Below are 16,303 nucleotides of genomic sequence, written 5' to 3'. Positions count from 1 at the left end.
GCTTCATCCAATTCAAGGTCCCTGGAGCCTATTCCAGCACCAATTGGACAAGAGGTGCAATTCACAATGCACAACTTATCAATCCATCACAGACACACAACAACAAACACTCATTTCAGTGGTCATCTTAGAATTACCAGTCAACCGTATAAATAAGTTTTTGGATGGTGGGAGGAAGCTGGAGAGGACCCCCACATGCACAGGCAGAACATGCAAACTCCACACAGAGGGGCTGTAGTTGGGATGTGAACCAAGAACTCTCTTGTTGTGAGGCAACAGTGCTAACTCCCATACCCCTATGCAGTCTGTTTTCAATCACAGCCTGAAACGATTATCGTGCTGCATTCCATCTCTCAACAATGCCCCTGTTTGTGATAAACACAGCTCACCCCTTTCACAGTGGCACACCTAAGCCTTTCTGCCCAGCTGTGATAATGTTCAGTTCAGTCCTAAGTCAACATGATGGACTGTAAGAGGAAATAAAAGTTGTAACAACTTCTGCAAACTTTCATGCAAGTGTGCCGAGGATCATATCCCATAACATCACTGCAGGTATCAAGGTGTCAGCCCCCAGTCTGCATAAAAACAGACCCCCGTCAGTCACAGCCATCACGACACTTTGTAGTCTTGGAATTACAACTCCAGTGTGTTTCCCACCACCTCCATCAATACCTCTTGGCAAAAGACCAAAAACTCACTAAGCAATTGTGTAAATTATCTTGAGCGTAATATTGACAAGAATGTTTCTGATTCTGATTTTAGCTTTAATCGAGCAGGCCCCCTATAGGTTGAAAGATTCACTGTAGTTTTGCTTTAATATCTATTGGTAAATGAACCAAAATGTTGATAAACTAAACAGAAAATCATAGAAATAAAACCATTAGCTGAAGCGGTAACAGTTTTAAAGGGTTGTAATTTCAGTGCTGCAGATCCATGTCACAGCTTAGTCTGTCACTGCAGCACGTTGTCGTTTCTAAAGTCAGATTTGACCTTCATTGTGTTTTTCTTTGCACAAGGAAAAGTGCAAAGAAAAAGACTGGGAGTTAAATGTTGCCCTCTTGCAGCACAGTCTCACAGAAGCTCATCAGTTGATTAGCTGCTAATCCGACACTTTATTGTGTGTATGTGGACATCAGTGACTGTTTGGAGACACAGTCTTCGACACAGTTCTCCTAAATTATCACCAGTTTTAAAAAGGGGAAAGTCTCTCTTTTGTGTTTTACCTTAACTACGAAGTGTCTACTGCAGGAAGGCAGGGACTTTATCTAATACTTTGTTACATTATGTTACTTTATCTGATACAGATATTCACCAGCCAAATTTTTATGCAGATTGGCTGAAAAGTTATTGAGAAAAATGAACACACGTTGCGCAGAGAGATCTCTGTATTTATTTAAGACTTGCACATTCAAAACAGTATAGAAGCAAGAACTGTCGGTGTTTTTTGAAGATCTAGAAAGTCCTTAGATTTCTGAATTGATTTACAAGAAGTCCCCAAACCCCAACAAATTATGTACTTCATTATAATTTATATTTTTCTGTTGAGAAGGAGGCTGTTGATCAACATTTTTTTAGATGCTCAAAGTAAAATGTAATCTATAAAGCATCATGTTTGCACAGTTTTCCCATGATAAGAAGAATCATTAATGGTTCTTTTCTCCCACGACATGCATACAAGCAAAATGGTATAAAACATTGTTTCATATCATCTAACATTCATACAGAGAGTAGACGGAGGATTTTAACCCCAGCAAAACTACATCAAGGTTTTGCCACGAAGATGGATACCAACAGGCAAAGCCACAGTGGCAGTGACAGAGTCAGAGCAGGGGGGCCGCCAGAGCGGACGATTGAATGATAGCACCTGCCCACATTACCGACTTTGTCTACAGCTACAAATTCAACAATCTGTGAACAGCAGGAGGCGTTGTAGTCTGCACGGACGATAGGCGAGCTCAGCAGGGTGTGTGTCAAGGTTCCATTACCCTGACGCATGGAAATGCTTTCTATCCCTGTGCCATTTCCATCAGTAAGGTTAGCCGAAAGCCCCCACCAGTGAGGTCCACACTGGGACACATCTTGAGGGCAATCATCAGCCAGCACAGCAACCAGTTTGCACACTGGCTGAAAGAAATCTGTAATCTGGACAGAAAAAAAAAAAAAGATGTGGGATTTGTGTTTATGAGAGAGTAATTCAGCATGTCAGTTTATAACAGAATGACAGATGCAAATATAATATTAGTGGCTTAGTTTAAAACACTTCTACTCAGTTGCAATGGTATATAAAGATCTTCTGCTCTTGATAGTAAAGTTAGTATGAACTGATCTCCAAAGACGGAGGAGTTAAAGATAAAACATTCAACATTTAAAGTTAAATATATTATTTCTGTTTTTTACAGTTTTAGAGTGAAGGAGGAGAAACTTTGGGCAGCCCCAAAAATTTGAGTGACAGTAGTTACAGAGCGACGACTTTTTATCATTGTGGCAAATATTCACACAAACTTCAGAGTTTTAGGCTGCGGCTACACGAAAACGTTTTTCACTGTAAACGATACTTTTTCTTATCGTTTCGCTGTCGCGGCCACACGGAGCCGGCGTTCCCACTACCCCAAAACGATAGTTTTTGAGAACGGGTTCCAGAGTGGGAAAGTTTGAAAACGGCCTCGTTTCGTTTCCATTGTTACAGCTAAAACGTTTTTGCGTCAGTCACACGTTGACGCTGTGAGCCAATTTTAACACTTCTCTATTGTCTCACAGCGTGGCGTGACACAGTGGCGTGTGTACTGCATCGTTTCATCCGTTTTCGTCTGGACAGCAGCGCGTTTCCGTGTGGTCGCAAGAATTTTCGTACCCGTTTTCAAAAAAAACCTCGTTTCGTTTTCGTGTAGCCGTAGCCTTAGAAACGCTATGACCCCTCAAACCCTCTCTCAGCGATCATCTCTAAGCACCTGCCCGGTACTCTGAAATCTTTTATACAATTGATGCTCACAAAGCAGTAGAGCTCTGAAAAACCATCAGGAAAACCGAGAAACATTTTAGAAAGAACTGCTAGGACTGTGAGAAAAGGCAAATAAAAACCTGCTTTTTCCTACAGAAGACCTTCAGAAAGAAGGAAAAATGTGTGGTAAAAACCTTTAAATGGCTATAAAAGGCATTTGCAAACTGTGAAACTTTTATTTACCATTTATTTATTTAATTTTGTTTATTTGGAAGCCCTGTAGTTTTTTGTTATTTTGAAACAGAAAACAGTGAAATGAAAGAGTAATTTCTGAGAATTTTAACTAAATGCCTTTTAGAAGTCAGTTCATCCCAACCTTACCTCACTATTCACATGAACAGAAGTTTTTAGCAGACATTAGCATGCCACTGTATTTCACTGATTCCAACCATATCTAATCGAGGAAAACTCTGGTTACCTTGTTCAAAACAGACAATCTCAGAACTGCGAAGTTGGAGTCAGAACCACTCGATGACTTGGCTTCAATAGTCAGAGTGACATCAGTGCCCGATTCTGTGGCAGCAGGCGATGTAATAGTCAACGTACCATTAGCATACTGTCCAGTTGTCAAGGTTAGCCTGTCAAAAGAGGAAAAAATACAATTTTGAGATTTCACAAACAGGGTCTGTAGAATCTAAAGATGATTCCAGTTAACGTGTTTGGTTGGAATAACAACGCAGATACTCAAACACACTCATTTACTCAACAAGGAGACAGGGATACATAAATGTGACTCCTCAAATTGTAAGAGCAATGTAATACAGAAGAGTGGGCCAAAATAATGACGTAAGAGACTGATGTTGCATCCGGAAAACATTCACTTCCAGTTACTGCTGCTACAGGTGGTTCTACCAGGAAATTAATCATAAATCATAGGGTGTGTTTAGTTTTTCACACACTGCTTCTGTATTTAAGCTTAGTTTTTCTCCAATAAATAATCATGTTTAACGTCATGTGTTGATGTTCATCTGACATGTATCAGGACCAATAGATTTTTTAAAATTTATTTATGAAAACGAGGGTGTAGTTTCTTTTTCACATGACTGTAGCTGACACGGGGCTTAGAGATTCAACTGTATTTCCATTAAACTGAAGCCAAGCTGTTTTCTTCTTTCATCAGGTCTTTCACTAATCTAAGCTACCCTGCTACCAAATAGCAATGGCATGTTATCATCCCAGATTTTAACATTAAACAAAGAAATAATTTGTAGTAGCTTCTTCTCACTTATTTGGGTAGTTCATGGTAAATTGTTTGTCATTTCTTGCATTGATGGTGTATGGACCACCAACACCCTGGGTCATTACACTAAAGGGGATACTGAAGGCCTTTCCTGGCTCCACACTGCTGCCCACCACAGCCTAGAAGAGATAAGGAGGAGAAACAGGTTAAGAGGACTCATTGTTATGCAACTCAAATTTCAATGTTCTAATATATTAAATTCTATAATACTTTGGATTTATAGATTGATTTTCAATCGTCATGTTTTCTGTCATCAGTAAAAGTCCAATGTGAGGATGTAAAGAGGAGGTAAAATGACATACCTGGATATTCACTTTGGATATGGACATCTGGGTCGTCGACTGTCTCTGAAATTCGCTGTTTGATACTTTGTCCACTCCCTTCATAATGACCACAAACTCGCCCTCGGGGACCTTATCAACAGTCACCAGAATGTTTCCATTGCCCATGTCAGTCATTTTTCCATTGGTAGCATTCTCAGAACCAGACACTATTACCAAGCCGACTTCAGTAACAGTCATCGAGGATGGACCTTTTCTACCAATTACTGAGAGCATCAGGTTGGCGGGTTGGCCTGGAGGAAAGAAGCACTTGTTCAAGTTGACATAAAATAAATAAGACATAAATAATAGGAGCTAATAACATTTTTACCAGAACTTATTGGAGTTACTTTACCTGCTTGTGGGCGCCCACTGAGTGTTGCATAACCTGAGTGGGGTCCTCCGAAGCTTTCCACAAAATCATAGATGAAGGTAAGTGTGCTCTGGCCTGGGGACAAACATTCACAGTAAATACTGACACTGAATAAGAACAACTCAGACACCACTAACGAACAGGTCCTAGAAACAATGGACACGTTCTCTTCTTGCTATTTTACGTTTCATTAAACCAATTTGAGGCCTTAAATACCAGCGAGCACTTCTTTGTAGGTTAGTGGGCTGATGGGAGTTTAAGATACGCAGTTTTCCATTTAAGCCTCCCTAAACCCTGGACTTTCCTTAAAAGATGCCACTTTGTGATAAAGTGGGAAAGACACCAGTTTCTTTTAGCTGAGAGGCAAATTCGTGGTTCAGAAATGTTGAGACGACAAAACAAAACTTTTCTGGTGGAGCTGAAACTCCTGATTACCTAAAGACTGGGTAATTTAGTTCATTCAACTGTGTATATATGTAACACACAAATAAACAGTATCTGACCTGTGACTTTAAGTGTGTATGGTTGGGTGGATTTGACGGTGATCTTCCAGAGTCCTGCTTGCTTGTTAGAGTTAAGACGAATTCTTCTCAGGTTCCCCACTGTCTGAATGGCTCCCAGTTTACCGCTGGGCTCATTGTGATTCTGGCTCACCCCTATAAAAGTTATGCATACATCATCGTGACAATATTTTCAGTGAGAAGGGAAGACATTCATACCATCTTAAGTGTTTGGAACTGTGAGTTACCAGCAGGGTTGGTCAGTGTAAAAGTAATGGATGTTCCTGTGATGTAAATAGTGATATTTGTCAATGATTCATCCAACATAAAGGGGAAAGTCTCTTCACTTCCAACATTCGTTGCTCGATTAAGAACTGTCACCTGAGGGAAAGGTGGACAATTTTCCATAAGTTCAGGTCTGATTCATGCTTCAGGTCAAGGATATTTGTACAGTGCCAAAATCTTACCAGGGCTGATGTTGAGCTATCAAGAATGATGTCTGTGGCCTGAGGCAGCTGTGACTTTGATACCTGGATGGCTTGGCCTCCAGATGCCAAAGCTAATTCCTTGTAGTCTTCAAAGGAAGCTGTTAGAGAACGACGGCGCCTACCCAGGGTATTAGTCATGAAGAACGATACCTGTGGAGAAGAGTTAATATGACAATTATACGGCTTTCAACCAACTCACCTCTTCAGACTGAATGAACACTGGCCATCATTTCGTGCCAGTCAGCATTTACCTTTGACTTGGTACTCCTCATGAGAGCAATAATAGTGTCCTTGAGGTTAAAATCTTTGGCTACAGCATCAGTGAAAACATAGATGTCGGATGAGGAGGGGGCACCAGTGAGAGCCAGCTGAAGAAACAAGGGTTCCATGTCTTTAAAGGATTCATAACTTCACCCTTTTAAAAGAAATCCATCTAAGTTTTCCGTTTACGATTTGAAGATGTCATACCTGAAGCCCTGACAGGCACATCTCTGGAGCATCACCACCACCATCTGCTTTGAGCTTAGAGATTTCTGCTTTCATCTTATCAGCATCTGTTGTTCTGATCATTGGTCCAAAATCTACAAATGTTAACAAAGAGGAGCACAAAGACTAACCTGGAGTTTGACATTTTTTTTAACTAAATGTATCATTTATCCATGACAACCGATGTGACTGTGTGGATTTACAGTATGCATCTTGGTAAAATGAAACACCTAACAGGAGCATTGAGCTGACACTGACAATGGTTTCCTAAGTATCCGTACCTGGATCATTGAAGGGCACCAGGATGTACTCTGAGGGCTCGTCCTGTGTTCCTTTTTGGCTGTCAATGATTTCGTAAACTACTGACGTGGCTTCTTTGATATCGTCTGACATACTGCCAGTGGTGTCAATGACAAAGCACACCACAGATGAACGGGCAATCCCCATCATTCTATGAGAAACGACAAGATAATCTTTATTTTTTTCCCACAAAGTACAACTTTCTGTCACTTATGCACAGGACTTCAATATGTATTGTTCATATCTTGCCGTTTTACCTAAGAAATTCTTCATCCCCTGCAGCAAAGCGGATGTCTTCGAGCAGCTCAAGGGATGCTTCTGTGGCTGCTTTCACAGCAGCATCATGGTAGGCCGCGTTGTTTGAGTGACGCTCATCTTTGCTGATGCCCCCTCGTGGTACTGTTGTACTAGTGGCATCAGCTTTACCTCCATGGCTACACTTACCTGGCACAGAAAAGGAGGAAGAGGACAAACTGGATTGGTTCAAACTGTTGTCTTTACTGCATCTGTATGTGTACTTGAGTGTAAATTTTTGGTTAGGATGAATTCCAGGAACAGTTTAGTCATGTCTGTTTTGGTGGTACAAAAAGCATGATTTCATTAGCATTGCATATAGATTTGAAGTACCTTATTCAGACAATAAATACATAGGTTATTCAGGATAAAAGTTATGTATACAAATTATAGATGAGTGACTGCACTGCTCTTTGGTAATTACAGATTAAGGATATTATTTATTCAGATAAGTTCTGATTATTAAGAAAAAAGCTCATGGATGGGTCCATAGAAAAAATAGAATAATAAAGTAGAACACATTTCAGTGGAAGAGTTTTGAATTTATCCTGTACTTTCCTACCCTCTCTATTGCACTTTCTCTTTCAGTATTTCCCTCTATGCCTGCACTCTATCTCTACACTGTCACCTCTGACAGAGTCTGACCAGTGGTCTCCTTCTACGTTGCTTACTGTTAGCTTTGATGTTAGCTTTAATGTTATATCCTCATTTGTAAGTCGCTTGCTAAATGCATAAACATAAACATCTTAAATTTGATGGCAGCAACACGTCCACAAAACAAAAGTTGAAAGTAAGTGGTACGAAAAAAAGAAGTTGCAACTAATTACGTCAATTGGCAAAACGTCATTGACATGATATGAAAAGAGCACCTTAGTCTCTCAGAGGTAAAAATGGAGAAAACCTGCATCTACAAACTGAGAGACAACTGCAGAATAATCTCCCTCAAATTAAAGTCTTAAAATCTACGTATATAAAGACTCAATATTCCATCATCTACTGCACATAATATCATCAAAAGATTCAGAGAATCTCAACACATCTCTGTGCAGAGTGGAAATCAGCAACGGATGCCCACGATCTTCAGGCCCTTAGGCAGCACTGCATTAAAAACAGCCATGATTCTCTCATTCTTTCTGTTCCATTACAATTACAAATTTGATTTGTAAAAATCAAATAACCATTCATTTTCATGAGACACAATACCTTCAGGTTTTAAAGGAGAGAAGACGTCCAAGTAGCCTGATGTAAGTATCTTGTTCCTCAGGATGTTGGGAAGGATCTGATTGGGGCATGTTCCACTCGCACAGTCACCACAGGTGGCAGTGTTCTTATCTATGTAAGCAAAATGCAACATTTATTATCTACAAATATTGTACATTTGTTTTTGTCAACTTCTGGACAAAGAATTCTTACAACTAAATGGTCTCACAGTTGAATAATTCAGAATAGTAACAGGACTCCAGTATTAGAGCCACAAGCACTGGCGTAGCCAGGAAAAAGGCATTGGGTGTGCCAAATTTATTTTCAACATTGTTACACCTCCACAAACATTCAAAAGAATGTATTTCTTGAATACAGCATTATTAACACAAAACATACCCACACGTTGTGTGTGTTCTCATCAGTAACAGTCAACCAACAGTAGTGAATTTAACATTCACACGTGTGATGTGCTCTCAAATAAATCAATAACAAAGTAATACAAAAAGCACACTTTGTGTTCTCAAAAAAACACTGCAGAAACATAACACATACACAGACATTGCGTTCCGAATGAGATGAACATAGTGAAATATAACACACTCAGGCGCTCTCACAGAGCCATAACGTATCCACATTACGCATGATCAGCAAAGCTATTCAACCATCTGAACACAGCTATTAGGCTCAGCAGCAGAGTAAAGGACACAACGATATTGCTGCCTACCTGTGCGCACTGCGCAGCTCTCAATTTAAAGGGCAAGATGGCGTGGCTTGGCCTTGAACGCATTTATTATTTCATCAGAGTCCGGTTTCTCTGCGAGCTCTTTTTCTAACATGAACAACGACATGCTATTCAGTCTCTCTGTGAGCATTGTAGCTCTGCTGGTGGATTCAATCCTGTTTACAACTGAAAACAGGCGCTCCACAGAGCAACTTGTAACAGGCAGTGAGATCAGAAGTAAACAGTTCATGTTGGGAAAAACATCTTTGTCATATGAGTCCAAGACTTCAATAATGGACGGAAACTGATGTCCCCCGTCCACTTTCCGTTTGACGGCAATTTTTTGGGTGTGCCAGCTGCCTCTTTGGGTGGCACCGGCACACCCTGGCACACCCGTGGATACGCCATTGGCCACAAGCCAACAATCTCTGCTCTTTGGTCAATAGATATGCTCCAAGAAAGAATGACACATTATCCTGTGTAGAGATATTACACACACACTCACCTGCAAGGTTTTCCAGAGGAAGATCTTGCCGTATGAGGTTGCGATATGGCTCTTTGTTGCCCAGCTCCACCCAGTTACTGTGGCTGTAGAAGTCCTGACAGTGCATGGAAACACGTATGCAAGATCATAAAGATTAAGATCAGAATTATTGTCATGTACAGGGAATACACATAATTTGTCCTCCGCTTTTAACCCATCCAGGTCAGCACCTGTTGAACACACACATGCACAGCTTCACACACTCATAGAGACAGATGCCATACACTGGAGCGGTAGGCAGCCAATCACAGCCCCCGGGGAGCATGGGGGTACAGTGCCTTGCTCAAGGGCACCTTGGCCGTGACAAGGAGGTGGACTGACACCCCTCCAGCTGTCAGTTTCACCAATCTTTGAGTGGCAAGAGTGGGAATCAAACCACCAACCTTCCGATTATTGGACGAGCCACTCTAACCACTGAGCCACGGCCGTAACACGTAACATATATATGTAAATATTACATGTTGTCCATCTTTTAAATACATGAGCTCTGCTAAAATTGTTGTTTTCACATTTTCAATTCCCTATGTTTGTGCGCTACTATTTCATTGTCTACTTTTAACCCTTTTATTCCCGTTGTATTAACATTATAAGTGTTGTTAAGCTTTAAACCTTGTGTTTAATTTCCACACGTTTACTTTTCTGTCTTTTTTTCGCTCTGTAAAGCACATTGAGTTGCACTTGTATTCTAAAAATGCTGTAGCAATGAAGTTGAGTTGATGTCTCACACACTTCTCACCTGCAGTGTATGAAGGACTCTTCCCAGTGTTTCCCTGGCGGCCTTGAAGTTTTCCTTGCGAATGTTAGCCTTAATGGCCGCCATGCCTGAGGTAATTAGGGAACGCCCCTCTAAGAAAGCTTCAGAGTTGAAGTGGTGTGGAGCACTGAAAGTTTTTTATTCACATGTAAGGGCAGATCTGACTTTTTAAACACATGTATTCATTTTCTTACGAAGATGCTACTCTTTGTCATTTTACTCCTTCCATACCTGTTGACAAAGTCGCGGTCTACGAGTCCATTCTGGGTGTAGATCTCTTGAAGAGCTGAGTGGAACTTGGCCCCAGACACCAGCCCTGTAGCCTTGGGACCTAAACAGGCCTGGACCAGCTCCTCAGGAGATGAACCCTGAGTTTCAAATGGAAGAGGTCAAAAGACGATGAATAACAAGTGCACTATTCCTCTGTCTGTAGATTTCAGGCATTTTCTGTGTGTGTCCCTCTCTTGCTTTTGAAGACATGGTGGGCAGATTTTACACTTGATAAAATGGGGACTCTGACTCTGTTTGTTTATCACTGTCTGTTAACTGTGCTCTATCATCCTACTGTGGGGTTGAAGTCATCACCAGCATCCTCAGCCACATCCCGACATGTCTCAGTAACTTTTTGCAGTAAAGCAGTTCCTGTGATGCTGACGTGAGTGGACACCCCTCCCCCGATGGGAACAAAGGCAACAGTGGGGGCCATTAGAGCCAAGGCCAACAGAGTCACACCCAGCAATGAAGCCATGACTGCAGAGATAAAGAAAATGACAATGCAACTAGTCATCAGAAGAGGGCAGAGTTCAATTGATTGTCGTTCTGTTTGCTTATGTTGCTTCATAATGAAGCTGTTGCTATAGGACACATCCGAATATCTTAACATCCAGCACTTTATCCTGCGTTAAATAACGGCATAAGAATAATGAGAATTTAAAAGAATAAGATGCACAATATCACTTAAAAACAATCACAAAGCATAATTTTATAGAAAAACAGCTAATTGATAATTATAAAAACATTTGCCTTTACTTATATACTGTATTTGCATAATTTTCTGGTGTTTTTTTATGCAACATAAGAATAAGTTTGAAAGGTCAATAATATACCATCATTGTTACCAGTGATTTACTCAGGCAAACATGATGTAAATTATTAATTTACATCATAAAGACAAACACGCTTAAGGAATGTGATGCTGCCACTCCCAGCCAACATGATTTTTGTGTTTTTCTTTTATTTGCTCACAAAAATTTCAGTAGGAATTTGATTAATTTAACAGCAATACATTAAAAGCCACACATACAATGGGCTCCAACTGTAATGGTATTCCTATGCAATTATTTGGTGGTTAAAATATATTCTTCATATACAGTAACATACTGGTTGAAACGTATACAACAAAAAAAGCTGACAAAAACTTGCTTGGAACAAACAAATTACACACAGTTTACAGATTAAATGACTGATTGCAATCACAGTTAAAATGATACATTATTCACTTAACATTATCACATTATTTTATTTCATTCAAGATCATTTAGTTTCTGCAATGTAATATAAAAATGTACATATTAAAAGTAGAAATCTTTAAAAAACTAATTTACTTCAACTTTAAAAAAAACAATCATACCTTTAATGATTTCCCGCTGGAATTGCTCCAGCAGCTTCAAAACTAAGTCTAAAGTGCACTCCCACCTCACCTCTACAACTGCTTTTATACTTCACATGTGTAGGCGTGGATCGGAAAATGCAAACACAGCTCAAATGTAAGTAAGTAAGTAATCTTTATCTGTACAGCGCCTTTCACAGACCAGGGTCACAAAGCGCTTTACAGGTACAATAGAAAAACACAGTTAAGAAGTACATAAAAGTATAAGTTTAAAAAGGCCAAAGCAACTCAGTGACAATCATAGCAGCCCAAGACAATTAAGAAAATTAAGACAATTAAGAAAATTAAGAAAGTTAAGAAAGTTAAGAAAAGACCTGAACAATTAAAAAGGTCTTAAGTTGCCTTTTGAAGGCGTCAACAGACTCCATCAAGCGCAGAGAGAGCGGAAGATCGTTCCAAAGCCTTGGAGCAACAGCCTGAAAGGATCTGTCTCCTCTGGTCTGGAAACGAGTGCGTGGCGCCATCAGAAGATTCTGATCCACAGACCTCAGATCCCGAGCTGGAGTGTAAGACTGGATCAGATCACTGATGTAGGGTGGAGCCTGACCATGCAATGCTCGGAAAGTTAAAACCAAAATTTTAAAATTTATCCTAGAGGAAACTGGTAGCCAATGAAGAGATTTAAGAACAGGGGTTAAATGAGTCCTCCTATTAGAGCGGGTCAGAATTCTCGCCGCAGAGTTTTGCACAAACTGCAGGCGAGACAGCTCCTTCTTGTTCAGACATGAAAACAGACTATTACAATAGTCCAAACGCGAATGCATGGATAATCAGCTCCAAATCATTTTGTGACACCATTTTCCTGAGTTTGGAGATTTTCCTCAGTTGAAAAAAAGCAGTTTTTGGTCAGCTGTTTGCAGTGTTGCACTAATGACATGTCCTTGTCAAACACAACACCCAGGTTTCTGAGGCTCGGTTTAACAGACTGGCCCAAGTCACCCAAGTACTGGTTAATCCCTGGAATGGAGTCATCAGGGGCAATAACCAGTGTTTCTGTTTTGTCCACATTTAGCTGCAAGGTGTTGTTATTTAGCCATTGTTTTATCTCCACCAAACAATGAATTTAGCCTCTGGAGCTCAGTTGGCTTGAAAGAAAAACTCTTCTGGTGAATGTAAATTCACCAGAAGAGTTTTCCTGATCAAAAGCTCAATACCATAAGGCTGTCATACTTTACAAAATGTTCATACTTGCTGGAGTGCAGTGTAATTAAAATCAAATAAACTCTCAGAGAGATGACTATTACTGGAATTAAAAAGTTTCAGGTGGTTAAAATGGGCCAAGTTGTGTCTATGAAATGTGACTAGATTCTTCCCACCTGTCAAATAAAATGTTTAGTGATTGTGTAACAATCTGCATACGCCTATTACAGTATTTTCATACATTAATAGGTTGTTGTTAGCTTTTATTTTTTTATTTGTGCCTTATATACCCCATTAAGATATTATGGAGAAATTCCTAAACAGATTTTATGTGTCACGACTTGATATTTTTCTTTAAAATGTTCTGTCTCACCAAATTTCTGCTTTTGTAGTTTCATTTTAAAAGTGCATTCGTCATGATACAGATGCTGACTAACCAAATTTCCTCGGAAACATATGATGGTACCTATGATCATTCATTAAAAGTATCAGGTTATCTGTTCAAGAAGCAAACCCTAGAAACCTTGGTGGTTCTTTACAACATTCTGAGATTAAAAAAAGAAAAAATCTGTATGTCCTGCCAAAAAGATCTTTTGACCTCAAGATAACTGGGGAACTAGGTAGACCTCATCACACCTCCGTCCTGAATGATTAGTCCAGCTGCACCAATTTAGAGAATATGAAAAGGAATAGAATATGCAAATAATAATAATAATAAAACTAACTAAGCATAAAAAATTTAAATATACTGTACATATAGCAAATAGAAATAAACAGTCCAACAATGTTAAAAATAAGTAGACACTCTTGTGTAAATATTTACAGTTATTGCACATATCCACCATAGAAGGTATCAAACTTACAAATTGAAGTTGTGGAGTCCAATTGCCACAGGAAGGAATGCCTTCCTGTGTCGCTCTGTGGTGCATTTTGGTAGAATCAGTCTTGTAATAAAAGTAGGTAATAAAGACAATATAATAAAGATAATATAATGCAGACAGGAGGAGATAGAGGACAAACTGTCTGGATCGTAAAAGGAAGACTAGAACATTTCTGAAGAAATTTTGATGGGTGCCAAGCTACTGCTCGCCCAGAGACAGAGGCTGTAATGTTATATTGTACAAATAACACAGGCTGGCATAAAGCTGTTATAATAGGGCATCCATCTTGGCTCTGCCCTCATAAGCAGCGGAAATAAACATGGCGATGGAAGAACGCTAGAAGCTATCCATGAAGTTGTTTCAATTTTGGAGATCATTACACAATTAAAACGAGAGCAAGAGGAATGCCTCGTCAATTTTGTTAGTGGCAAGGATGTCGTAGCTCTCCTTCCAACTGGCTTTGGGAAAAGTTTGATTTATCAAATGGTACCGGTATAATGAAAGCGGATGTGGGAAGTGTGATTCGCGAGCTAGAGCCTCGCGAGAGTAAGCATGAACCTCGGCGCATAACTAACGTCATTTCTAAACATTATGATTGATTAAAGGTAGGGTAGGAGATCCTGGATTTTGAGTCCAGCGAAGCTGCATTTTGAAAATACACAGGTAAAAAGTCCCAACCCTTTTCTTCACTTTCCCCCCGAAGGCACGCCTCTAGAGTACATGAACGCGCACGAGCACGAAGGTGAACGAGCGCTGTTCTGACAGCAAGCATCGATCGTTGCCGTATTTAGTATTTAGTATTTAGTATATGCTAACTATACGTTTAATAATGCTAGGTGCTAGCCAAGCTGGCTCTAGTTTAGCTTCCTGCCAAGCTTCTGGATGCGTAATTCGTTCACGGAGCAGGGTACGCGCACAGGGGGAAGGAGGGGGAGGGGGAGGGAGGAGCAGATTGCAGTTTGATAGACGGCATCATAATCCAATCATTGTGAACGGTCCGTTCACAATGATTGGATACTGTTTTTCCTAGATTGTACGTTCTAGAGGCCACTAAAACTTTTCATATTTGTGTCAAAACTTTTAATTAATTGGTTGCAATGGGGGTGTGAAGAGTATTTCAAGCAATATGTAAAAAAAATGTTCCAGAAAAAGATCCCCTACCCCGCCTTTAAGGGAACTCCGTTACTCCAATGAATTTAAGTTGCTGGGTAAGATCCCGCCCTCCATGGAAACGGATTCCTCTTCGGTTTTCCCAGACTGTTTGACAGAGTCAACAGTCGGCTTTCGCCCAGGCTAGCTCTGTGGTGCATTTTGGTAGAATCAGTCTTCTACTAAAAGTAGGTAATAGCAAGGTAATAGCATGCAGACAGAAGGAAAGAAGATAGAGGGCAAAGTGTGTGGATCGTAAAAGGAAGAAAAACATGTTGACAAGATAATTAAAGCCAAAGCAATGGATGGGATAGATAAAGGGAAATGTGATTATAAACAGATAAAAAGATTAAATAAGAAAATGCTTCTTGGCGCTGAGGGCTATTTGGATGACTTGATGCCCTAAAAGAAACGGGGCACATTATCTGTGCAAAATAAAGAAGGAAGACCAAGGGTGGGAACTAGGATTGGGTCTCAAAAGTTCCACAAATGATGATACCAGGCCCAAGTTGTTAGACTAGCACTGTCTGCATTCAAGCAATTTCCTGCAGCCAGATCCTCCTACAGACTGGATGGGGAGCATATTTTATTTTGGGGGAATAGTTCAGGTCACTGCTGTATAATAAAGTGCCCAATTGCCCCAGTTTCAGCCAGCCTTCACCTCCCTGCAGTGGCGGTCCGACACTGATTTACGACCCCGGGCCCCTGCACCTCTGTGGAAGAAACTTAACCACGAACCCCCCCCCCCCCTCGTTTTTTTTTGGGGGGGGGTTTTGACAGTTTTTTTTCACCCCCCGCGATGCCGCCCCGGGTGCCTGCCCGGTCGGCCCGCATCTAGGACCGCCCCTGCCTCCCTGTACTTGTCCCCTATCTCAGCCCCCGTTCAGTTTGCATGTCCCTGCTTTACCGGTTGATTTAGCCTGAGATACAACTCCTGGCATTGACTGAGACTGAGCTTGGCGTTCTTCCAACATAGTTTAGATGTTATCTCATGAGAAGAGGCTTTTTCTCATGGCATGCAAACCCCTGTCAGACTTTTATGCGTCTTCAATGCAGAGCGACTTCCATGAAGCTTCTCTACTATCACAGCCTAATTGATTGAGAGCTGCTGGGATGGTCATATTTCTATTAGGTTCATTCAGGACCTCCTGCTTACAGTTCGTAATGAAAGCTTCTAATCATATTCTAAATAAAAAAGACTGCAACAACATAATTTTTCCTTTGGGATAAAAAAAACAAACAT

The 16,303-nt window shown here is 40.5% G+C and overlaps 1 protein-coding gene across 2 annotated transcripts in view; it reads right to left on the bottom strand.

Moving 5' to 3' along the window:
• Window positions 1-1,372: 1,372 nt before the first annotated feature.
• Window positions 1,373-16,303, bottom strand: part of vwa11 (von Willebrand factor A domain containing 11) — a 40,178-nt gene continuing 25,247 nt past the window's right edge. For both annotated transcript variants that reach the window (XM_075463525.1, XM_075463526.1), the window contains exons 2-18: window positions 10,787-10,971; window positions 10,453-10,589; window positions 10,204-10,348; window positions 9,429-9,522; window positions 8,203-8,331; window positions 6,963-7,149; window positions 6,687-6,856; window positions 6,388-6,500; window positions 6,171-6,287; window positions 5,899-6,069; window positions 5,680-5,812; window positions 5,435-5,587; window positions 4,914-5,006; window positions 4,541-4,812; window positions 4,224-4,357; window positions 3,417-3,576; window positions 1,373-2,142 (exon numbers count right to left, since the gene is read on the bottom strand). In XM_075463525.1, the coding sequence (XP_075319640.1) occupies window positions 1,762-2,142; window positions 3,417-3,576; window positions 4,224-4,357; window positions 4,541-4,812; window positions 4,914-5,006; window positions 5,435-5,587; window positions 5,680-5,812; window positions 5,899-6,069; window positions 6,171-6,287; window positions 6,388-6,500; window positions 6,687-6,856; window positions 6,963-7,149; window positions 8,203-8,331; window positions 9,429-9,522; window positions 10,204-10,348; window positions 10,453-10,589; window positions 10,787-10,969 (2,772 nt within the window). In that variant the 5' untranslated portion in view covers window positions 10,970-10,971 and the 3' untranslated portion in view covers window positions 1,373-1,761. The remainder of the gene's footprint in view (window positions 2,143-3,416; window positions 3,577-4,223; window positions 4,358-4,540; window positions 4,813-4,913; window positions 5,007-5,434; window positions 5,588-5,679; window positions 5,813-5,898; window positions 6,070-6,170; window positions 6,288-6,387; window positions 6,501-6,686; window positions 6,857-6,962; window positions 7,150-8,202; window positions 8,332-9,428; window positions 9,523-10,203; window positions 10,349-10,452; window positions 10,590-10,786; window positions 10,972-16,303) is intronic.

Source organism: Odontesthes bonariensis, chromosome 4 (genome assembly GCF_027942865.1).
Source record: "Odontesthes bonariensis isolate fOdoBon6 chromosome 4, fOdoBon6.hap1, whole genome shotgun sequence".
NCBI classification, from domain to species: Eukaryota; Metazoa; Chordata; class Actinopteri; order Atheriniformes; family Atherinopsidae; genus Odontesthes; species Odontesthes bonariensis.
The sequence above is the reverse complement of the archived record's forward strand: the minus strand, read 5'-3'. Positions and strand labels throughout refer to the sequence as shown.